Source organism: Mustelus asterias, chromosome 17, assembly GCF_964213995.1.
Source record: "Mustelus asterias chromosome 17, sMusAst1.hap1.1, whole genome shotgun sequence".
NCBI lineage: Eukaryota > Metazoa > Chordata > Chondrichthyes > Carcharhiniformes > Triakidae > Mustelus > Mustelus asterias.
In genome coordinates, this window is record NC_135817.1 from 3,163,022 (window position 1) to 3,183,396 (window position 20,375).

Below are 20,375 nucleotides of genomic sequence, written 5' to 3' on the forward strand. Positions count from 1 at the left end.
CCCGAGACACTGGCGGTGAGCCGTCTTGCAGTAAATCCCGCGGTTTCTGATGCTATATCGGTGCTGGCTGGGTCACCTCGGGTGGACAGCCGTCCACCATCTGGCTGTGGGACTGGAGTCACATTGAAACCAAACACAGATCTCCTTCCCTTTAGGACATTGCTGAGTTAGCTGGGGTCTTAACAACTATCGGGCAGTTCCCAGGACAGTTTCATTGGCAGCAGCTTCTCAGTTTCAGCTTCTCAGGGGCGGCACGGTGGCACAGTGGTTAGCACTGCTGCCTCACAGCGCCAGGGACCCGGGTTCGATTCCCGGCTTGGGTCACTGTCTGTGTGGAGTTTGCACATTCTCCCCGTGTCTGCACGGGTTTCCTCCGGGTGCTCCGGTTTCCTCCCACAGTCTGAAAGACGTGCTGGTTAGGTGCATTGGCCGTGCTGAATTCTCCCTCAGTGTTACCCGAACAGGCGCCAGAGTGTGGCGACGAGGGGATTTTCACAGTAACTTCATTGCAGTGTTAATGTAAGCCTACTTATGACACTAATAAATAAACTTTAGTTTCTGAAACTTTGACTGAAGCTCTCAAACAGAGATGTTCTCGGAATTACCAGGCCATGATTCTCGATTACACATTCAGTATCATCACTGCACTCTTGTATCTTGGCTGCTGATTCACCCTCTTCAGCGCAGCATAGTTAAATAATTCTGCTAATCCTGTAGACCGTGAGGAACATAAACTGAGAACGGAGCAAACAGAGTCTCAGCGAATATCCAGAATACAAAACATACGGCATTGTCCCTGAGCAAAGCAGCATGCAGCCTCCGCTCAAATACAATGCCCAACACCGCTCTCCTCATGGGGTGGATGATGTAAGAGTGTTTAGGAAAAGTTTAGAAAACGACCATATAAAAGAGAGGTGTACATAGAGAGAGAGAGACAGGGAGAGAGAGAGAGACAGGGAGAGGGAGAGAGACAGGGAGAGAGAGGGAGAGAGAGGGAGAGAGTGAGAGAGAGGGGGCGAGAGGGGGGGAGAGGGGGGGAGAGGGGGGGGAGAGGGGGGGAGAGGGGGGGAGAGGGGGGGGAGAGGGGGGGAGAGGGGGGGAGAAGGGGGGAGAGGGGGGGAGAGGGGGGGGAGAGGGGGGGGAGAGGGGGGGGAGAGGGGGGGAGAGGGGGGGAGAGGGGGGAGAGGGGGGGAGAGGGGGGGAGAGGGGGGGAGAGGGGGGGAGAGGGGGGAGAGGGGGGGAGAGGGGGGGGAGAGGGGGGGAGAGGGGGGGAGAGGGGGGGAGAGGGGGGGAGAGGGGGGGAGAGGGGGGAAGAGGGGGGGAAGAGGGGGGGAGAGGGGGGAAGAGGGGGGAGAGGGGGGGAGAGGGAGGGAGAGGGGGGGGAGAGGGAGGGAGAGGGAGAGACTGGGAGAGACTGGGAGAGACTGGGAGAGAGAGGTACATAGAGAGAGAGAGAGAGACAAGGAGAGAGAGAGAGATGTACATAGAGAGAGACAGACATAGAGAGAGACGTACATAGAGAGAGAGAGACAGAGAGAGACGTACATAGAGAGAGAGACGTACATAGAGAGAGAGAAGAGAGAGAGAGACAGAGAGAGAGAGAGAGAGACAGACAATCAGAGAGGGGGAGATAGGGGGGAGACGGAGGGGACAGGGGAGAGAGACCGAGGGAAAGAGACGGGGGAGGGGGGTGGGGGTGGTCTCCAGTTTTACATTCCTTCATCAAATGAAAATCTATCCCAAGGAGTGGTAAAATAAAAGTTATTTGAAGCAGTGAGGGGTTTCCCCGCCGATCCCGGTTGTTGTTTGAAGGTGAAGTTGTTGATGGAGGCAGTACATGTATCCAGCCAGCAGGTGGTGCCTGGTTTTGATCTGACCCTGATTAAAACCCTCACCAAGGCTGTCAACAGATTTACTCATCTCCCGAAAGCCATCACCTATTGCCCACAATTCCATCCCTTGCCTTCAAGCCATATGTTGCCATTTCACCTCAGAGCCACAGATATGTAAGAAGTGTGGCTCAGGAATGAGCCCTGACCTGGTGGAATTTGACAAACCTAATGTGAGCACCCAGATGTTGCCTCTGCTGTTTCAGCTGTTTGTCAGTGACAGCAGTAAGAAGTCTCACAACACCAGGTTAAAGTCCAACAGGTTTATTTGGTAGCAAACGTCACTAGCCACTACTGGGACCTCTGCTATTTGTGATATATATATAAATGATTTGGAAGAAGGTGTAACTGGTGTAATCAGCAAGTTTGCGGATGACACAAAGATGGCTGGAATTGCGGATAGCGAAGAGCATTGTCGGGCAATACAGCAGGATATAAATAGGCTGGAAAATTGGGCGGAGAGGTGGCAGATGGAGTTTAATCCGGATAAATGCGAAGTGATGCATTTTGGAAGAAATAATGTAGGGAGGAGTTATACAATAAATGGCAGAGTCATCAGGAGTATAGAAACACAGAGGGACCTAGGTGTGCAAGTCCACAAATCCTTGAAGGTGGCAACACAGGTGGAGAAGGTGGTGAAGAAGGCATATGGTATGCTTGCCTTTCTAGGACGGGGTATAGAGTATAAAAGCTGGAGTCTGATGATGCAGCTGTATAGAACACTGGTTCGGCCACATTTGGAGTACTGCGTCCAGTTCTGGTCGCCGCACTACCAGAAGGACGTGGAGGCGTTAGAGAGAGTGCAGAGAAGGTTTACCAGGATGTTGCCTGGTATGGAGGGTCTTAGCTATGAAGAGAGATTGGGTAGACTGGGGTTGTTCTCCTTGGAAAGACGGAGAATGAGGGGAGATCTAATAGAGGTGTACAAGATTATGAAGGGTATAGAACATAGAACATAGAACATAGAACATTACAGCGCAGAACAGGCCCTTCGGCCCACGATGTTGCACCGACCAGTTAAAAAAAAAAACTGTGACCCTCCAACCTAAACCAATTTCTTTTCGTCCATGAACCTATCTACGGATCTCTTAAACGCCCCCAAACTAGGCGCATTTACTACTGATGCTGGCAGGGCATTCCAATCCCTCACCACCCTCTGGGTAAAGAACCTACCCCTGACATCGGTTCTATAACTACCCCCCCTCAATTTAAAGCCATGCCCCCTCGTGCTGGATTTCTCCATCAGAGGAAAAAGGCTATCACTATCCACCCTATCTAAACCTCTAATCATCTTATATGTTTCAATAAGATCCCCTCTTAGCCGCCGCCTTTCCAGCGAAAACAATCCCAAATCCCTCAGCCTCTCCTCATAGGATCTCCCCTCCATACCAGGCAACATCCTGGTAAACCTCCTCTGCACCCTCTCCAAAGCCTCCACATCCTTCCTGTAATGTGGGGACCAGAACTGCACACAGTACTCCAAGTGCGGCCGCACCAGAGTTGTGTACAGTTGCAACATAACGCTACGACTCCTAAATTCAATCCCCCTACCAATAAACGCCAAGACACCATATGCCTTCTTAACAACCTTATCTACTTGATTCCCAACTTTCAGGGATCTATGCACACATACACCTAGATCCCTCTGCTCCTCCACACTATTCAAAGTCCTCCCGTTAGCCCTATACTCAACACATCTGTTATTCCTACCAAAGTGAATTACCTCACACTTCTCCGCATTAAACTCCATCCGCCACCTCTCGGCCCAACTTTGCAACCTGTCTAAGTCTTCCTGCAAACTACGACACCCTTCCTCACTGTCTACCACACCACCGACTTTGGTGTCATCAGCAAATTTGCTAATCCACCCAACTATACCCTCATCCAGATCATTAATAAATATTACAAACAGCAGTGGCCCCAAAACAGATCCCTGAGGTACACCACTTGTAACCGCACTCCATGATGAATATTTACTATCAACCACCACCCTCTGTTTCCTATCCGCTAGCCAATTCCTGATCCAATTTCCTAGATCACCCCCAATCCCATACATCTGCATTTTCTGCAGAAGCCTACCATGGTGAACCTTATCAAACGCCTTACTAAAATCCATATATACCACGTCCACTGCCTTGCCCCCATCCACCTCCTTGGTCACTTTCTCAAAAAACTCAATAAGGTTAGTAAGGCACGACCTACCTGCCACAAAACCATGCTGACTATCACCTATCAATTCATTACTCTCCAAATAACTATAAATCCTATCCCTTATAATTTTTTCCAACATCTTGCCGACAACAGAAGTGAGACTCACCGGTCTATAATTCCCGGGGAAGTCTCTGTTCCCCTTCTTAAACAATGGGACAACATTCGCTAACCTCCAATCTTCTGGTACTATACCAGAGGCCAACGACGACCTGAAGATCAGAGCCAGAGGCTCTGCAATCACTTCTCTTGCCTCCCAGAGAATCCTTGGATAAATCCCATCCGGACCAGGGGATTTATCTATTTTCAGACCCTCCAGAATATCCTGCACATCCTCCTTATCAACTGTAATACTGTCTATTCTACTCCCTTGCAACCCAGTGTCCTCCTCAGCTATATTCATGTCCCCTTGCGTGAACACCGAAGAGAAATATTGGTTCAATGCTTCACCAATCTCCTCCGGTTCCACACATAACTTCCCTCTGCCATCTATAACTGGCCCTAAACTTGCCCTAACCAACCTTCTGTTCTTGACATACCTATAGAACGCCTTAGGATTCTCTTTAACCCTATCCGCCAAAGTCTTCTCATGTCCCCTTTTAGCCCTTCTAAGCTCGCTCTTCAACTCCCTCTTAGCCAATCTAAAGCTTTCTAGTGCACTACCCGAGTGCTCACGTCTCATCCGAACATAAGCCTCCTTTTTCTTTTTAACCAACAAAGAAACTTTTTTGGTGCACCACGGTTCCCTAGCCCTACCAATTCCTCCTTGCCTGACAGGGACATACCTATCACAGACTCGCAGTAGCTGCTCCTTGAAAAAACTCCACATGTCGGACGTTCCCAGTCCCTGTAATCTCCTAGTCCAACCTATGTTTCCTAATTCTCTCCTAATAGCCTCATAATTACCCTTCCCCCAGCTAAAACCACTGGCCCGAGGTTCATGCCTATCCCTTTCCATCACTAAGGTGAACGTAACCGAATTGTGGTCACTATCACCAAAATGCACACCAACTTCCAAGTCTAGCACCTGGTCTGGCTCATTTCCCAGCACCAGATCCAATATAGCCTCACCTCTAGTTGGCCTGTCTACATACTGAGTCAAAAAACCTTCCTGCACGCTTTGAACAAAAACTGACCCCTCTAACGAGCTAGAGCTATAACAATTCCAGTCAATATTAGTCAAGTTAAAATCCCCCATAACAATTGCCCTATTACTTTCACTCCTAAGCAGGATTGACTCCGCAATCCTTTCCTCAACCTCTCTAGAACTTTTAGGAGGTCTATAAAAGACTCCCAACAGGGTGACCTCTCCTCTCCTATTTCTAATCTCCGCCCATACTACCTCAACAGATAAGTCCTCATCAAACCTCCTCTCTGACACTGTGATACAATCTCTGACCAATAATGCTACCCCTCCCCCTCTTCTACCTCCTTCCCTACTTCGACTAAAACATTTGAACCCCGGGACCTGCAGCATCCATTCCTGCCCCTGCTCTATCCATGTCTCTGAAATAGCCACAACATCGAAGTCCCAGGTACTGATCCACGCTGCAAGTTCACCCACTTTATTGCGAATACTCCTGGCATTGAAGTATACACATTTCAAACCCTGCTCCACCCCACCTCTGCAATGCCGTGCATTGCAGTCCCCATCCATGCATCCCTCACTTTCAGCCCCACTACTCAGGATCCCTCCCCCCCCCCGAATCAGTTTAAACCTCCCTGCATGGCCTTAGCAAATTTACCCCCCAGGATATTGGTAGGGTGAACAGTGGGAAGCTTTTTCCCAGGTCGGAGGTGACGATCACGAGGGGTCACGGGCTCAAGCTGAGAGGGGCGAAGTATAACTCAGATATCAGAGGGACGTTTTTTACACAGAGGGTGGTGGGGGCCTGGAATGCGCTGCCAAGTAGGGTGGTGGAGGCAGGCACGCTGACATCGTTTAAGACTTACCTGGATAGTCACATGAGCAGCCTGGGAATGGAGGGATACAGACGATTGGTCTAGTTGGACCAAGGAGCGGCACAGGCTTGGAGGGCCGAAGGGCCTGTTTCCTGTGCTGTACTGTTCTTTGTTCTAGCTTTCGGAGCACTGCCCCTTCATCAGGTGAGTGGGAGTTCTGTTCACAAACAGGGCATATAGAGACAAACTCAATTTACAAAATAATGCTTGGAATGTGAGTCTTTCCAGGTAATCATGTCTTAAAGGTACAGACAATGTGAGTGGAGAGAGGGTTAAGCACAGGTTAAAGAGATGTGAATTGTCTCCAGCCAGGACAGTTAGTGAGATTTTGCAAGCCCAGGCAAGTCGTGGGGGTTACAGATAGTGTGACATGAACTCAAGATCCCGGTTTAGGCCGTCCTCATGTGTGCGGAGCTTGGCTATCAGTTTCTGCTCAGCGACTCTGCGCTGTCGTGTGTCGTGAAGGCCGCCTTGGAGAACGCTTACCTGAAGATCAGAGGCCGAATGTCTTCAGCAGTCACGGGCGCTCGGCCTCTGATCTTCGGGAAGCGTTCTCCAAGGCGGCCTTCATGACACACGACAGCGCAGAGTCGCTGAGCAGAGACTGATAGCCACGTTCCGCACACATGAGGACGGCCTCAACCGGGGTCTTGGGTTCATGTCACACTATCTGTAACCCCCACGACTTGCCTGGACTTGCAAAATCTCACTAACTGTCCTGGCTGGAGACAATACACATCTCTTTAACCTGTGCTTAACGCTCTCTCCACTCACATTGTCTGTACCTTTAAGACTTGATTACCTGGAAAGACTCGCATTCCAACCATTATTTTGTAAATTGAGTTTGTGTCTTTAGATGCCCTGTTTGTGAACAGAACTCCCACTTACCTGACGAAGGAGCAGCGCTCCGAAAGCTAGTGACGTTTGCTACCAAATAAACCTGTTGGACTTTAACCTGGTGTTTTGAGACTTCTTACTGTGCTTACCCCAGTCCAACGCCAGCATCTCCAGATCACACACATTGTAAGTGAGAGATACAGGTAATGAAGGGAATGTACTTAACCAAGAGTGCCTGAGGCCTTGTCGCTATACCAATGTCACAGTCCTTTCGTGTCATGTCTCAGTTATTGAGCCACAAGTTACACAGTGGATAGAAAGAAGGAAGAACTTGTATTAACGTAGCAGTTCCTCTTACAACCTTAGGGTATGCAAAAAGTGCTTTACAGCTAATGAAGTAATTTTTCTAAAGTATAATCGCTGCTGTGCTGCAGGAACACTCCCACATAACCCTGATGTCCTGGGCGGCATGGTGGCACAGTGGTTAGCACTGCTGCCTCACGGCGCCAGGGACCCGGGCTCGATTCCCAGCCTGGGGTCACTGTCTGTGTGGAGTTTGCACGTTCTCCCCGTGTCTGTGGGGGTTTCCTCCAGGTGCTCCGGTTTCCTCCCACAGTCTGAAAGACGTGCTGGTTAGGAACATTGACCCGAACAGGCGCCGGAGTGTGGCGACTAGGGGATTTTCACAGTAACTTCATTGCAGTGTTAATGTAAGCTTACTCGAAATGTACGGAGAATCAGAGGCAGTTAACTAGGTCAGGAAAGTAGATTACCGATCACTCAATATTCTCCCTGGTCATAAGGAAGTGCTTTGAGAAACTGACTGTGTTGAGAAACACAGATCCATAACATCCTCAACACCAAATAAGCTCCCTCGACAGTTCAGTTCCATTCCTTACACTAAACTGCGCTGATTTTCCAACTAACATCCAAATCGTTACACCTGTTATTGTAAAGCACCTTGGAGAGAGAGAGCGAGAGAGACATAAACAGAGTTAGAGAGAGAGAGAGAGAGACATAAGCAGAGAGAGAGAGAGAGAGAGAGACATAAACAGAGAGAGAGGTAGAGAGAGGGACGTACAAAGAGAGAGAGAGAGACATACATAGAGTGAGAGAGAGAGAGACATAAACGGAGATAGAGATAGAGAGAGGGACGTACAAAGAGAGAGAGGTACGTAAACAGAGAGAGCGAGAGAGAGACACAAACAGAGAGAGAGAGACGTAAACGGAGAGAGAGATAGAGAGAGGGACATGCATAGAAAGAGAGAGAGACATAAATAAAGATAGAGAGAGAGAGAGACAGACATAGACAGCGAGACATAAACAGAGATAGATAGATAGATAGCGAGATAGAGACAGACACAGACAGACAGAGAGGGGGAGATAGGGAGAATCGGAGGAGACAGGGGAGAAGGACCGAGGGAGAGAGATGTCGGGGGGGACGGGGGTGGGGTCTCCAGTTTTACATTCCTTCACCAAAACGGAAATCTATCCCAAAGAGTGGGAAAAAAAAGTTATTTGAAGCACTAAGGTTGTGATAGGCGGCACAACAATGCAGGACTTTCTTTAATCTGCGGCTGGCCTGGTCCTAAAATATTCCTTGCACTATGCAAACGGACGTATTAAATCGATGTCTGGTTTTCAGTTTCTTTCTAGTTTGGGTCGCTCTTTTTGAAAAGCTACCTTCAGATTCAGTGTGGGTAGCTAGCTCCTTGAGTTCCTAAAAATAATGTCCTCTTTAAAAAAAGAATCAAAAAATGGATTTTAATGCACATTTTTGGCAGGCATAAAAACCGGCATTAAACATTCAGGAATGAATATTGGGGGACGGTCCATTAGCAAACAAAAAATTGCTTCGCTGCGTCAACTGAAGAGTTAGAGAAATAATATTTCTTGGTTTAAAAATGAGTACAGCACAGCAAATTCTCTGGCCCACAGCAGGCTGAAACGAACTCTCAGTGCTCATATCGAACACAGAGAGCTGGAGTGAAAACACTGGAACGCATGTAAGCACAAAGGCTGCTCAGTAATCCCAACAAGCTAAGGGCAGGAATGCATGATAAAGGAAGAATGTGACCACAAAGATAATAGCTGCACCAATGTATTCAACACACTTACCCCCACAATATTACAACGCTCCTTTAGCACAATAAAGCCTCTTCCTTCAAAAGCAGTCATCCCCGGAGAAGAGAAAAAGGGGTAAGACAGTTTGCCTTTTGACCCTATTTGCTCATTCATTCATGCCATCCCTTCGCTGTGCGTTCAAAGTTAAAGTTAATTTATTAGTCTCAAGTAAGGCCTTCATTAACACTGCAATGAAGTTACTGTGAAATTCCCCTAGTTGCCACACTCCAGTGCCTGTTCGGGCCAATGCACCTAACCAGCAGGTCTTTCAGAATGTGGGAGGAAACCGGAGCACCCGGAGGAAACCCACGCAGACACGGGGAGAATGTGCAAACTCCACACAGACAGTGACCCAAGCCAGGAATCAAACCCGGGTACTTGGTGCTGGGAGGTAGCAGTGCTAACCACTGTGCCACCGTGCCGCCCACAAGCCTGTAAGTAAGCCTACTAGTGACTGACAAATAAACTTTACTTTACCACCAATGCGTACTGACCTCTGTATTTAACCAAGTGTGTTATTTAACCAAGTGTGTTATTTTGTAAATTGAGTTTGTGTCTTTATAGGCCCTGCTTGTAAACAGAACTCCCACTCACCTGATGAAGGGGCAGCGCTCCGAAAGCTTGTTGCTTTTGCTACCAAATAAACCTGTTGGACTTTAACCTGGTGTTGTGAGACTTCTCACTGTGTTTAACCAAGTGATGATGTGGAGATGCCGGCGTTGGACTGGGGTGAACACAGTAAGAAGTCTCACAACACCAGGTTCAAGTCCAACAGGTTTATTTGGTAGCAAATACCATAAGCTTTCGGAGCACTGCTCCTTCGTCAGATGGGAGTGGATATCTGCTCTCAAACAGTGCACAGACACAGAAATCAAGTTACAGAATACTAATTAGAATGCGAATCTCTACAGCCAGCCAGGTCTTAAAGGTACAGACAATGTGGGTGGAGGGAGCATTCAACACAGGTTAAAGAGATGTGTATTGTCTCCAGACAGAACAGCTAGTGAGATTCTACAAGCCCAGGAGGCAAGCTGTGGGGGTTACTGATAATGTGACATAAATCCAACATCCCGGTTTAGGCCGTCCTCATGTGCGCGGAACTTGGCTATCAGTCTCTGTTCAGCGACTCTGCGCTGTCGTGTGTCGTGAAGGCCGCCTTGGAGAACGCTTACCTGAAGATCCAAGGCTGAATGCCCGTGACTGCAGAAACTGATAGCCAAGTTCCGCACACATGAGGACGGCCTAAACCGGGATGTTGGATTTATGTCACATTATCAGTAACCCCCACAGCTTGCCTCCTGGACTTGCAGGCTGTCCTGTCTGGAGACAATACACATCTCTTTGACCTGTGTTGAATGCTCCCTCCACCCACATTGTCTGTACCTTTAAGACCTGGCTGGCTGTAGAGATTCGCATTCTAATTAGTATTCTGTAACTTGATTTCTGTGTCTGTGCACTGTTTGAGAGCAGATATCCACTCCATCTGACGAAGGAGCAGTGCTCCGAAAGCTTATGGTATTTGCTACCAAATAAACCTGTTGGGACTTTAACCTGGTGTTGTGAGACTTCTTACTGTGTTTAACCAAGTGACCAGCCTTCTATCAACCCAGCCAGTAAGAGCCATCAGATTATTTAACTGCAACCCACATCCCGGCTAAACTGGATTCAGGGATTGCCCCACATTCACAGGTCTTCAGCAAATGTTTGGTGGACAAATGAGTTGCTATGACAATCGCAGCTGATTTCCCCCTCCCCCCGCCCCCCGAAGTGGAGGAAGATCGCAGTCCCTCATCACCAGCACTGTCACTCCATGAGGAAAGGTGAGAGGGAGCTCAAACACCAGCATAGGCTAGTTAGACAACGCTGCCTGATTCTGTGCAGCACGCCCTATATAATTCAAAGATTCTTAGGCGGATTAAGGATTTGAATCCAATATTTTGCACAGCAGGTATAGACTGCACCAACCGCAGGAATGAACAGACGTGGATCATAACGTCATTTCCCTCCTCTGTCAAGGGTTTGTCTACAATAGATATGGCAATTAGCCTCAATGCCCTGATTACCTTCAGTATAGAACAAAGAGCAGCACAGGAACAGGCCCTTTGGCCCTCCAAGCCAGCACCGACCATGCTGCCTGTCTGAACTACAACCCCCTACCCTTCCGGGGACCATATCCCTCCATTCCCATCCTATTCATGTATTTGTCAAGACGCCCCTTAAAACTCACTACCGTATCTCCTTCCACTGCCTCCCCCGGCAGCGAGTTCCAGGCACCCACCACCCTCTGTGTAAAGAAACTTGCCTCGTACATCTCCTTTAAACCTTGCCCCTCACACCTTAAACCTGTGCCCCCTACTAATTGACTCTTCCACCCTGGGAAAAAGCTTCTGACTATCCACTCTGTCCATGTCCCTCATAATCTTGTAGACTTCTATCAGGTCTCCCCTCAACCTCCGTCGCTCCAGTGAGAACAAACCAAGTTTCTCCAACCTCTCCTCATAGCTAATGCCCTCCATATCAGGCAACATCCTGGCAAATCGTTTCTGTACCCTCTCCAAAGCCTCCACATCCTTCTGGTAGTGTGGCGACCAGAATTGAACACTGTATTCCAAGTGCGGCCTAACCAAGGTTCTATAAAGCTGACTTGCCAATTTTTAAACTCAATGCCCTGGCCGATGAAGGCAAGCATGCCATGTGCCTTCTTGTTGAGGAACTCACTACCAGTATGTTCCTCAACCTGCTCATTTTTAAAATACAATTTAATACCGTGATACATGGAAGAAGAACAAAGAAAATTACAGCACAGGAACAGGCCCTTTGGCCCTCCAAGCCTGCACCGACCATGCTGCCCGACTGAACTAAAACCCCCTACCCTTCCGGGGATCATATCCCTCCATTCCCATCCTATTCATTAAGAAAGAGTAGAGGAGAGAGAAAAAAAATAGGAAACAGGTAAGAATTGAGAGACAATAGAGGAAGATCACTTCAGAAGACATTTAATATTTCATACCTCTTCTTAGCTTCTTCATATTGCCAACTAAGTCGAACTCTGTCTGCTAGTTTAGACCTTCCACCGCATGAAAACTGTAAAAGGGGAAGCAATAAATTCATTAACAGAAACGTTAGTAAATCTCAGCTCTTAGTTCAGACATGCCTCAAATATTTGCACTGAAAAAGTGTTGACTTGGCTCCTTTGAGAATACTTAGTTAAAAGGACACAACGCATTGAAATAAGTCCAAATCAGCAACGTGTAAAGATGATCACCGCAGTTCGCAAAAAGGCACCTTCATTACAAAAATGCCACACTTGCCAGTCTGGGAAGCACCATTTCTCTTTTAAACAAGTGGGTTTTTTTTTATTCGTTCATGGGCATCGCTGGCCAGGATTTATGATGTGGAGATGCCGGCGTTGGACTGGGGGAAGCACAGTAAGAAGTCTCAACACCAGGTTAAAGTCCAACAGGTTTATTTGGTACCTGTTGGACTTTAACCTGGTGTTGTGAGACTTCTTACAGGATTTATTGCCCATCCCTAGTTGCCCTTGTTCAGAGGGCAGTTGAGAGTCGACCACATTGCTGTGGCTCTGGAGTCACATGTAGGCCAGACCGGGTAAGGACAGCAGATTTCCTTCCCTAAAGGACGTGAGTGAACCAGATGGGTGTTTCTGACAATGGTTTCATGGTCATCAGCAGATTCTTAATTCCAGATATGTATTTTTTGTTGAATTCAAATTCCACCATCTGCCGCGGCGGGAATCGAACCCGGGTCCCCCAGAACATTAGCTGAGTTTCTGAATTAATAGTCTAGCGATAATACCACTAGGCCATCACCTCCCTTTAGAAGTGGCTTTGCTCCCCGACATGGCCTGAAGCAACCAAATCGTATCCTTTAAAAGGAGTAAATGCTTGGGGGAATTAGCTCAAATGGTAGAATGCTCGCTTGGCATGCGAAAGGTAGTGGGATCGATGCCCACATTCTCCACTTTGATTTTAACGGTGGCAAGGTGGTTAGCATGGCTGCCTCACAGCACCAGGGACCCGGGTTCAATTCCCGGCCTTGGGTCACTGTCTGTGTGGAGTTTGCACATTCTCCCCGTGTCTGCGTGGGTTTCCTCCGGGTGCTCTGGTTTCCTCCCACACTCCAAAGATGTACGGGTTAGGTTGATTGGCCGTGCTAAATTGCCCCTTACTGTCAGGGGGATTAGCAGGGTAAATATGAGGGGTTAAGGAATAGGGCCTGGCTGGGATTGTGGTTGGCGCAGACTTGATGGGCTGAATGGCCTCCTTCTGCACTGTAGAGATTCTATGATTGTATGAAATAAACAGCCCCGATAGGATGGATTTGCATCCTCCACGTAAACTGCATATTATTGAGCATCACTGCTGACCATTATCCCCCCGCACTGTGGAAATGAAAGAAGCTTCCATTTAAAATTGAGGAAACAGTAAGCTCATTTCCACAAATGGAGAAGGTGCAGACAATGAATCTACATCTAGAATTAAAAATTCTGCTGGTAACACATGTCCATTCCACCAACGTTTCGCTCACAAGGCTTTCGGGGGAGACAGGACAATGGTCACTGGTTCAAGTATGATGCTGTTCAAAATGGCGCCAATCAGGTCACATGGTCTGACTTTAGAATGGCGGGAAACAACTTTCAAATGAAACTCGCGTCCCACATCGACTCTATCGCGACAACATCATGTCTGAGGCACTACAGTCAGGGTTAGCGTTTCATAGAATCTACAGTGCAGAAAGAGGCCATTCAGCCCATCGAGTCTGCACCGACCACAGTCACACCCAGGCCCTCTCACCATAACACCGTGCATTTACCCTAGCTAGTCCCCCTGACACTTTAGGGTCAATTTAGAATCATCCTAACCCGCACATCTTTGGAGTGTGGGAGGAAACGGGAGCAGACGGAGGAAACCCATGCAGACACAGGGAGGATGTTCAAATTCCACACCGACAGTGACCTAAGCCTGGAATTGAACCTGGGTCCGTGGCGTTATGAGGCAGCAGTGCTAACCACTGTGCCACCACTCCCCACGCCCCCCCTCTCCGCCCTTCCCCATCCCGTTTATTGAGCATCTCTAGATGCCCAGGGGTGGAGCTGGAGATGTTGGTCATTTGATGATACAAAGAACAAAGAAAACTACAGCACAGGAACAGGTCCTTCGGCACCCCACCACCCTCTGTGCTGGCTTCTTGGATTGCTGAGCAGTGCAATACATCCGAGTGGCAAGCTTGCTCTCTCCTGACAGCAGGTTAAATCAAGCTAGCTCACTCCTGACAGCAGGGGCAGCACGGTGGTTAGCACTGCTGCCTCACAGCACCAGGGTCCCGGGTTCGATTCCCGGCTTGGGTCACTGTCTGTGCCGAGTCTGCACATTCTCCCCGAGTCTTCTCGAGTTTCCTCCGGGTGCTCCAGTTTCCTCCCACAGTCCGAAAGACGTGCTGGTTAGGTGGATTGGCCAGACTAAATTCTCCCTCAGTGTACCCGAACAGGCACCAGAGCATGGCAACTAGGGAATTGGCACAGTAACTTCAGTGCAGTGTTAATGTAGGCCTACTTGTGACTGATAAGTAAACTTTAAATCAACCATGCTGATCTGGGACTGGAGTCACACACTGACTAGACTGGGGAGGGGGAGTTGGGGGACAAGTAACCTTCCCTAAAGGATATTAGCGAGCCAGTTTACTGATACCCGCTTTTTATTTACACATTTTCAAAACTGTGCTCAAGTTCTCAAAATCACCAGAGTGGGGGGAACCTGAAGTAACTTTCTCTGGATTTTTAATGCGGGGGTCAATGGATCACTCGGCCAGTAATATCAGAACTGCATTGCCTTTTAAAAAGTGTTTAGACAGTTGCGTGGGTAAGATGGGTATAGAGGATATGGGCCAAACTTGGGCAATTGGGACTAGCTTAGTGGTTAAAAAGGGGGCGACATGGACAAGTTGGGCCGAAGGGCCTGTTTCCATGCTGTAAACCTCTATGACTCTATTACCGATCCCCACGCACTCTGGGATTTGCCATTTGAACAGCCATTTTACTACAAGGTGGATGGACTGTCCCAGGAGGACGGAGAACGTGAAGTATTAACATGGAATCCTAGCGCTGCCAGATCTACCTGTTCGATCATGTATCTAACGCGCTGATTGGAAGTGAAAACATTGGTCTGGTGGTCAGTGGGACAAAAACGCAGAGTCTTGGTTTAGTCTTCCTGAGGGGTGCGAGCAGCTTAGATTCTGTGAAAGCAGTCTCAAATCGCAATGCGAGTGAGCCAAGGAGGTTATAAATAGGTCTCAGCATTTGAAAACATACCTCTCCGATGATGTCAGTCTGTGACCCTGCTTCACAGAACTGCTGCGATAAACACTCAGAGGCCAGGCGTGCACTTGTCTGAAGGTCCTGCAGGGAGTTCTCAATGCAGCAGCTATTCCTGAATTCATCCGTTAGCCTAGCGAGGCTCTGAAAAGCAAGACAAAAGAAACACTGAGATTCTAATTCAGCTCAGGCACACTGAGTGGGCCAAGTTACAGCCGCAGAAGAATCATTTAGTTGTCCAAGCACTTATTAATGCCAGTCGATTGCTTTATTTTTGTGGGTCAGCGCTGGTGGTTAGCAGTCAGAGTGGCCATTTTGTGTCAAATTCCCACAGTGTGGGCAACAGGATTCAAAATGGAGAACGTGGACCAAACAATAAGTGCAAATTGGTTGAGCAAATTTGGAGGAATTTACCGTTTTGGAAAAAAGAAAACCTAGCAGTGCAAAAAGAATGAAGGGGATACCTTTCAATATTCTGCTCTAATCACTGAAGATTCCTTTGTAACAACGCCAAGTGATTATCCCTTTGATAATGAGTAGATGACCATCAATGTCCCAATTGAATCAGAATCCCCGAGACATGCCTCTAACAAATGGGGCGACACGGTGGCACAGTGGTTAGCACTGCTGCCTCACAGCACCAGGGTCCCAGGTTCGATTCCCGGCTTGGGTCACCGTCTGTGTGGAGTTTGCACATTCTCCTCGTGTCTGCGTGGGTTTCCTCCGGGTGCTCCGGTTTCCTCCCACAGTCTGAAAGACGTGCTGGTTAGGTTCATTGACCTGAACAGGCGCCGGAATGTGGCGACTGGGGGAATTTCACAGTAACTTCATTGCAGTGTTAATGTAAGCCTTACTTGTGACTAATAACTTTTTAAAAAATGCAGCTCACTTTACCAACTTTCTGTCGAATGATAGAAGCCTTCAGCTACCACAGAAGGAGGCCACTCAGCCTTCGTGCCTGTGCTAGCTTTTTGAAAGAGCCATTCAATAAGTTTCATTCCACTGATTTCCCGTTAGTCCCGCTACTTTTTCTCCCCCAAGTACACATCCAGTTCCTTTACAAATTAGTGAATCGGCTTCCATCACCCTGTCATGTGGTATGTTCTGGATCAGAAGAACTTACTGTGTAAAATAATCTTTCATAGAATCCCTACAGAAGGAGGCCATTCGGCCCATCGGGTCTGCACTGACCACAATCCCACCCAGACCCTATCCCCGTAACCCCATGTATTTACCCTGAAAACCCCCCCTGACACTAAGGGGAAATTTAGCATGGCCAATCCACCTAACCCGCTCATCTTTGGACTATGGGAGGAAACCGAAGCACCCGGAGGAAACCCACGCAGACACGGGGAGAATGTGCAAACTCCACACAGACAGTGACCCAAGCCGGGAATCGAACCCGGGTCCCTGGCGCTGTGAGGCAGCAGTGCTAACCACTGTGCCACCGTGCCGCCCATTTCCTCATCTTCCCTCTGATCCCTGAGCTACTTATCCGAAATCCGCATCGTCCGCTGCGCCTACCAGTGCAAACAGTGAATGATATAGGAACAGGAGAAGGCCATTCAGCCCATCAAGCTCATTCTGCCATTCAATTAAATCATCATTGATCTATGCCTCAACTCTATTTGGGTGCCTTTGAGCTATAACCCATGATATACACATTTAATGTATATCGCACTCAAATCTGTTGAAGTTGGTCTTGAAAATGACAACTGGCACAGCAGCACATATGATGGCACAGTGGTTAACACTGCTGCCTCACAGCACCAGGGACCCAGGTTCAATTCCAGGCTCGGGTCACCGTCTGTTCAGAGACTGCACATTCTCCCCGTGTCTGCGTGGGTTTCCTCCGGGTGCTCTGGTTTCCTCCCACAGTCCAAAGATGTGCGGGTTAGGTGGATTGGCCATGCTAAATTGTCCCTTAGCGTCAGGGGGATTAGCAGGGTAAATGGGTGGAGTTGCAGGAATCGGGCCTGGGTGGGATTGTGGAAGGGACAGACGTGATGGGTCGAATGGCCTCCTTCTGTACTGGGGATTATATGGCTCTAAGTTTCCGATTTCCACTAGCCCGTGAGAGAAACTGCTTCCTGATTCTGTGCTGAATCATCCTTTTTTTAATTATTCATTTATGGGATAAGGCCAGACCAGCATCTATTGCCCATCCCTAATTGTCCTTCAGAAGATAGCGAGCCGCAGTCCCCAAGGTGTATGTACACCCACCCACAGTGCTGTTAGGGAGGGCATTTTCATACTACCTTCATTGCAGTGTAAATATAAGCCTACCTGTAACTAATAAATAAACTTTAACTTTATAATTCCAGAAGTTTGATGCAGCAACAATGAAGGAACGGTGATCTATTTCCAAGTCAGGACGGTGAGTGGCTTGGAGGGGGACTTCCAGGTGGTGGAGTTCCCAAGTATCTGCTGCTCTTGTCCTTCTAGATGGCAGTGGTTGTGGGTTCGGAAGGTGCTGCCTAAGGAACCTTGGTGAGTTCCTGCACTGCATCTTGCAGATGGTACACAAGGCTGCTACTGTTTATCGGTGCTGGAGAGAGCGAAGGTTAGTGGAAGGGGTAGCAATCGAGCGGGTTGCTTTGTCCCGGATGGTGTTGAGCTTCTTGTGTTGTTGGAGCTGCACCCATCCAGGCGAGTGGAGAGAATTCCATCACATCCCTAACTTGTGCCTTGTGGAGTCGGAAAGGGAGTTACTCACCGCAGGATTCCTAGCCTCTGATCTGCTCAAACAAAACACTCCTGGCCTCACCGCAGCCTTGGTCCAAAAACAGGAAAAGGAACCGAGTTCCTGAGGTGAAACGAGGGGGGATTGCCCTTCACATCAAGGCAGCATTTGACCGGGTGTGGCATCATTTGACGAAGCCTTAGCCACTTTGCTGGGGCTGCGTCTCAGCAATCCTGCGGCAGGGCAGACTGCTGAGAGGGGCTGCAAGCCCCTTTGCGCGTTGGTACCCAGGGCCATGATGGCAGCAGTCTGAGCCAGCGTGGTCTCTGCTCGAGCTCCCAGGCACTGGGCCTCTTCCCCCGGTGAAGCAAAAGAAGCCAGTAAATCTGCCACCAGATGACGCACTGGGGTTGGGTCTATAAATGCACTCATGGAGTCAGCCACCAATCCCATGGGCTCCAAGAGCTGTGCAAAGTTGCCAGAAGCTTCCATGCTCCTTCACATTGAACTCAGGCTTTCGGCCTGCCTGTCAATGCACCAAGCAGCCTGCCCCATCCATGCATTTATCGGAATCCTCTGCAGCAAACCTCCTGCGCGACCACCCCGTCCGTCCCGTGAGCTGGCACCTGTGCCACCCTTAGCCGCTGCCCCAGCTGCGGGCCACTCGTGCCCAGTCTCTCCATGCGCCAATCTCACCTCTGACCTATCTGTCTGGGTCCGAGCTGGTGGCTGAGTGAGAGATTGAACAAGTGTTCATTCCTCATCACCGTTTTGCACTCTTCCACTGATGACTGGCCAGGTAGAAACACTGCTTGGGGATCCCAACGTGAAGATCAGCACTCCGCCAGCCAAATGTGACTGATTCAACCGTTCCCAGCCCCTTTGCTCCCCATTTAAAATCATGCATTGGACAAACTGCAGGAGGGAAGACAAGCATTCCCTCGTTGTGGAAGACGTTGGGGCGGCACAGTGGTTAGCACCGCTGCCTCACAGCGCCAGGGACCAGGGTTCAATTCCTGGCTTGGGGTCACTGTCTGTGTGGAGTTTGCACATTCTCCCCGTGTCTGCGTGGGTTTCCTCCAGGTGCTGTAGTTTCCTCCCACAGTCCGAAAGATGTGCGGGTTAGGTTGATTGGCCATGATAAATCGACCCTATTAACAGGGGGAGTAAATATGTGGGGTTACGCAGATAGGGCCTGGGTGGGATTGTGGTCGGTGCAGGCTCGATGGGCTGAATGGCCTCCTTCTGCACTGTAGGGATTCTATGACTCTATGAAAGTAGGGTAAACTCAACTTTTTAACTATCCTCGTTCAATGGTCACAAATTGTCCCTTCCTCCCAGAAGAATAACATGTGGAGACTCACAGCTTTCAATAAAAACCATGGGACAGGAATGAGAATAACAAGGTTTGAATGTCATCAAGAAGGTCATTAACCCAACGTGTTGCAGGAAGGTGCCTTTCGTTAAGACCTTGTAGCCTCCTGCTCTGGTCAATCGACATGTAGTGTCGATTCCCAGGGTTCATCTCCTTTCCCATAAGGAGGGTCATACTTACAGAGTGCAGATTGTTAATTAGTGCTACCCCCTAATTCTCAAACCCATGCCTCCTGCCCCCCACCCCCCCAAAAAAATACAACCCCTGTTGTGGGCAAGGAATTATTTCCAGTATACTTGTTCTTAGTGTCAAAAGTCCTGCTGCTCCCACAAATACATCTCCTTTACGATGCTAAACCAATGGACGAGAGAATGGAGATACTGTTACAAGGAAATATTCATTCTCAGGATAGAGATGTCGCTATCAAAGCCAGTCTTTATTGCCAACCCGAATCACTCTGAGATCCACAGAGTCCCTACAGTGCAGGAGGAGGCCATTCAGCCCATCGAGTCCGCATCGACCACAATTTCACCCAGACCCTATCTCCATAACCCCATGTATTTACCCTAGGTAGTCCTCCTGATGCTAAGGGGCAATTTAGAATGGCCAATGCACATAACCAGCACGTCTTTTCGGACTGTGGAAGGAAACTGGAGCAGCCGGAGGAAACCCACGCAGACACAGGGAGAATGTGCAAACTCCGCACAGGCAGTGTCTCAAGCCGGGAATTGAACCCGGGTCCCTGGCGCTGTGAGGCAGCAGTGCCAACCACTGTGCTGGTGTGCCACCTTCCTAGTTTTATACAGCAGACCGGCTAGCTCAAACACTTCAAAGGGCAATTTTAAAAAGTCAACTACTTTGATATGGGCATCAAATTACATATAGGCCGATCCAGGCAAGAACAGCGAGAGTCCCTACTTAACGGACATCAAGTAGGGTTTTAATGATAATCCAACTTCTTCTGGG

The 20,375-nt window shown here is 48.8% G+C and overlaps 1 protein-coding gene across 1 annotated transcript in view; it reads right to left on the reverse strand.

Annotated features, from left to right (window-relative positions):
* wwc3 (WWC family member 3) overlaps window positions 1-20,375 on the reverse strand; it is a 203,227-nt gene that overhangs the window by 47,788 nt on the left and 135,064 nt on the right. The window contains exons 7-8 of the mRNA XM_078232164.1: window positions 15,349-15,495; window positions 12,031-12,104 (exon numbers count right to left, since the gene is read on the reverse strand). Coding sequence (XP_078088290.1) covers window positions 12,031-12,104; window positions 15,349-15,495 — 221 coding nt within the window. The remainder of the gene's footprint in view (window positions 1-12,030; window positions 12,105-15,348; window positions 15,496-20,375) is intronic.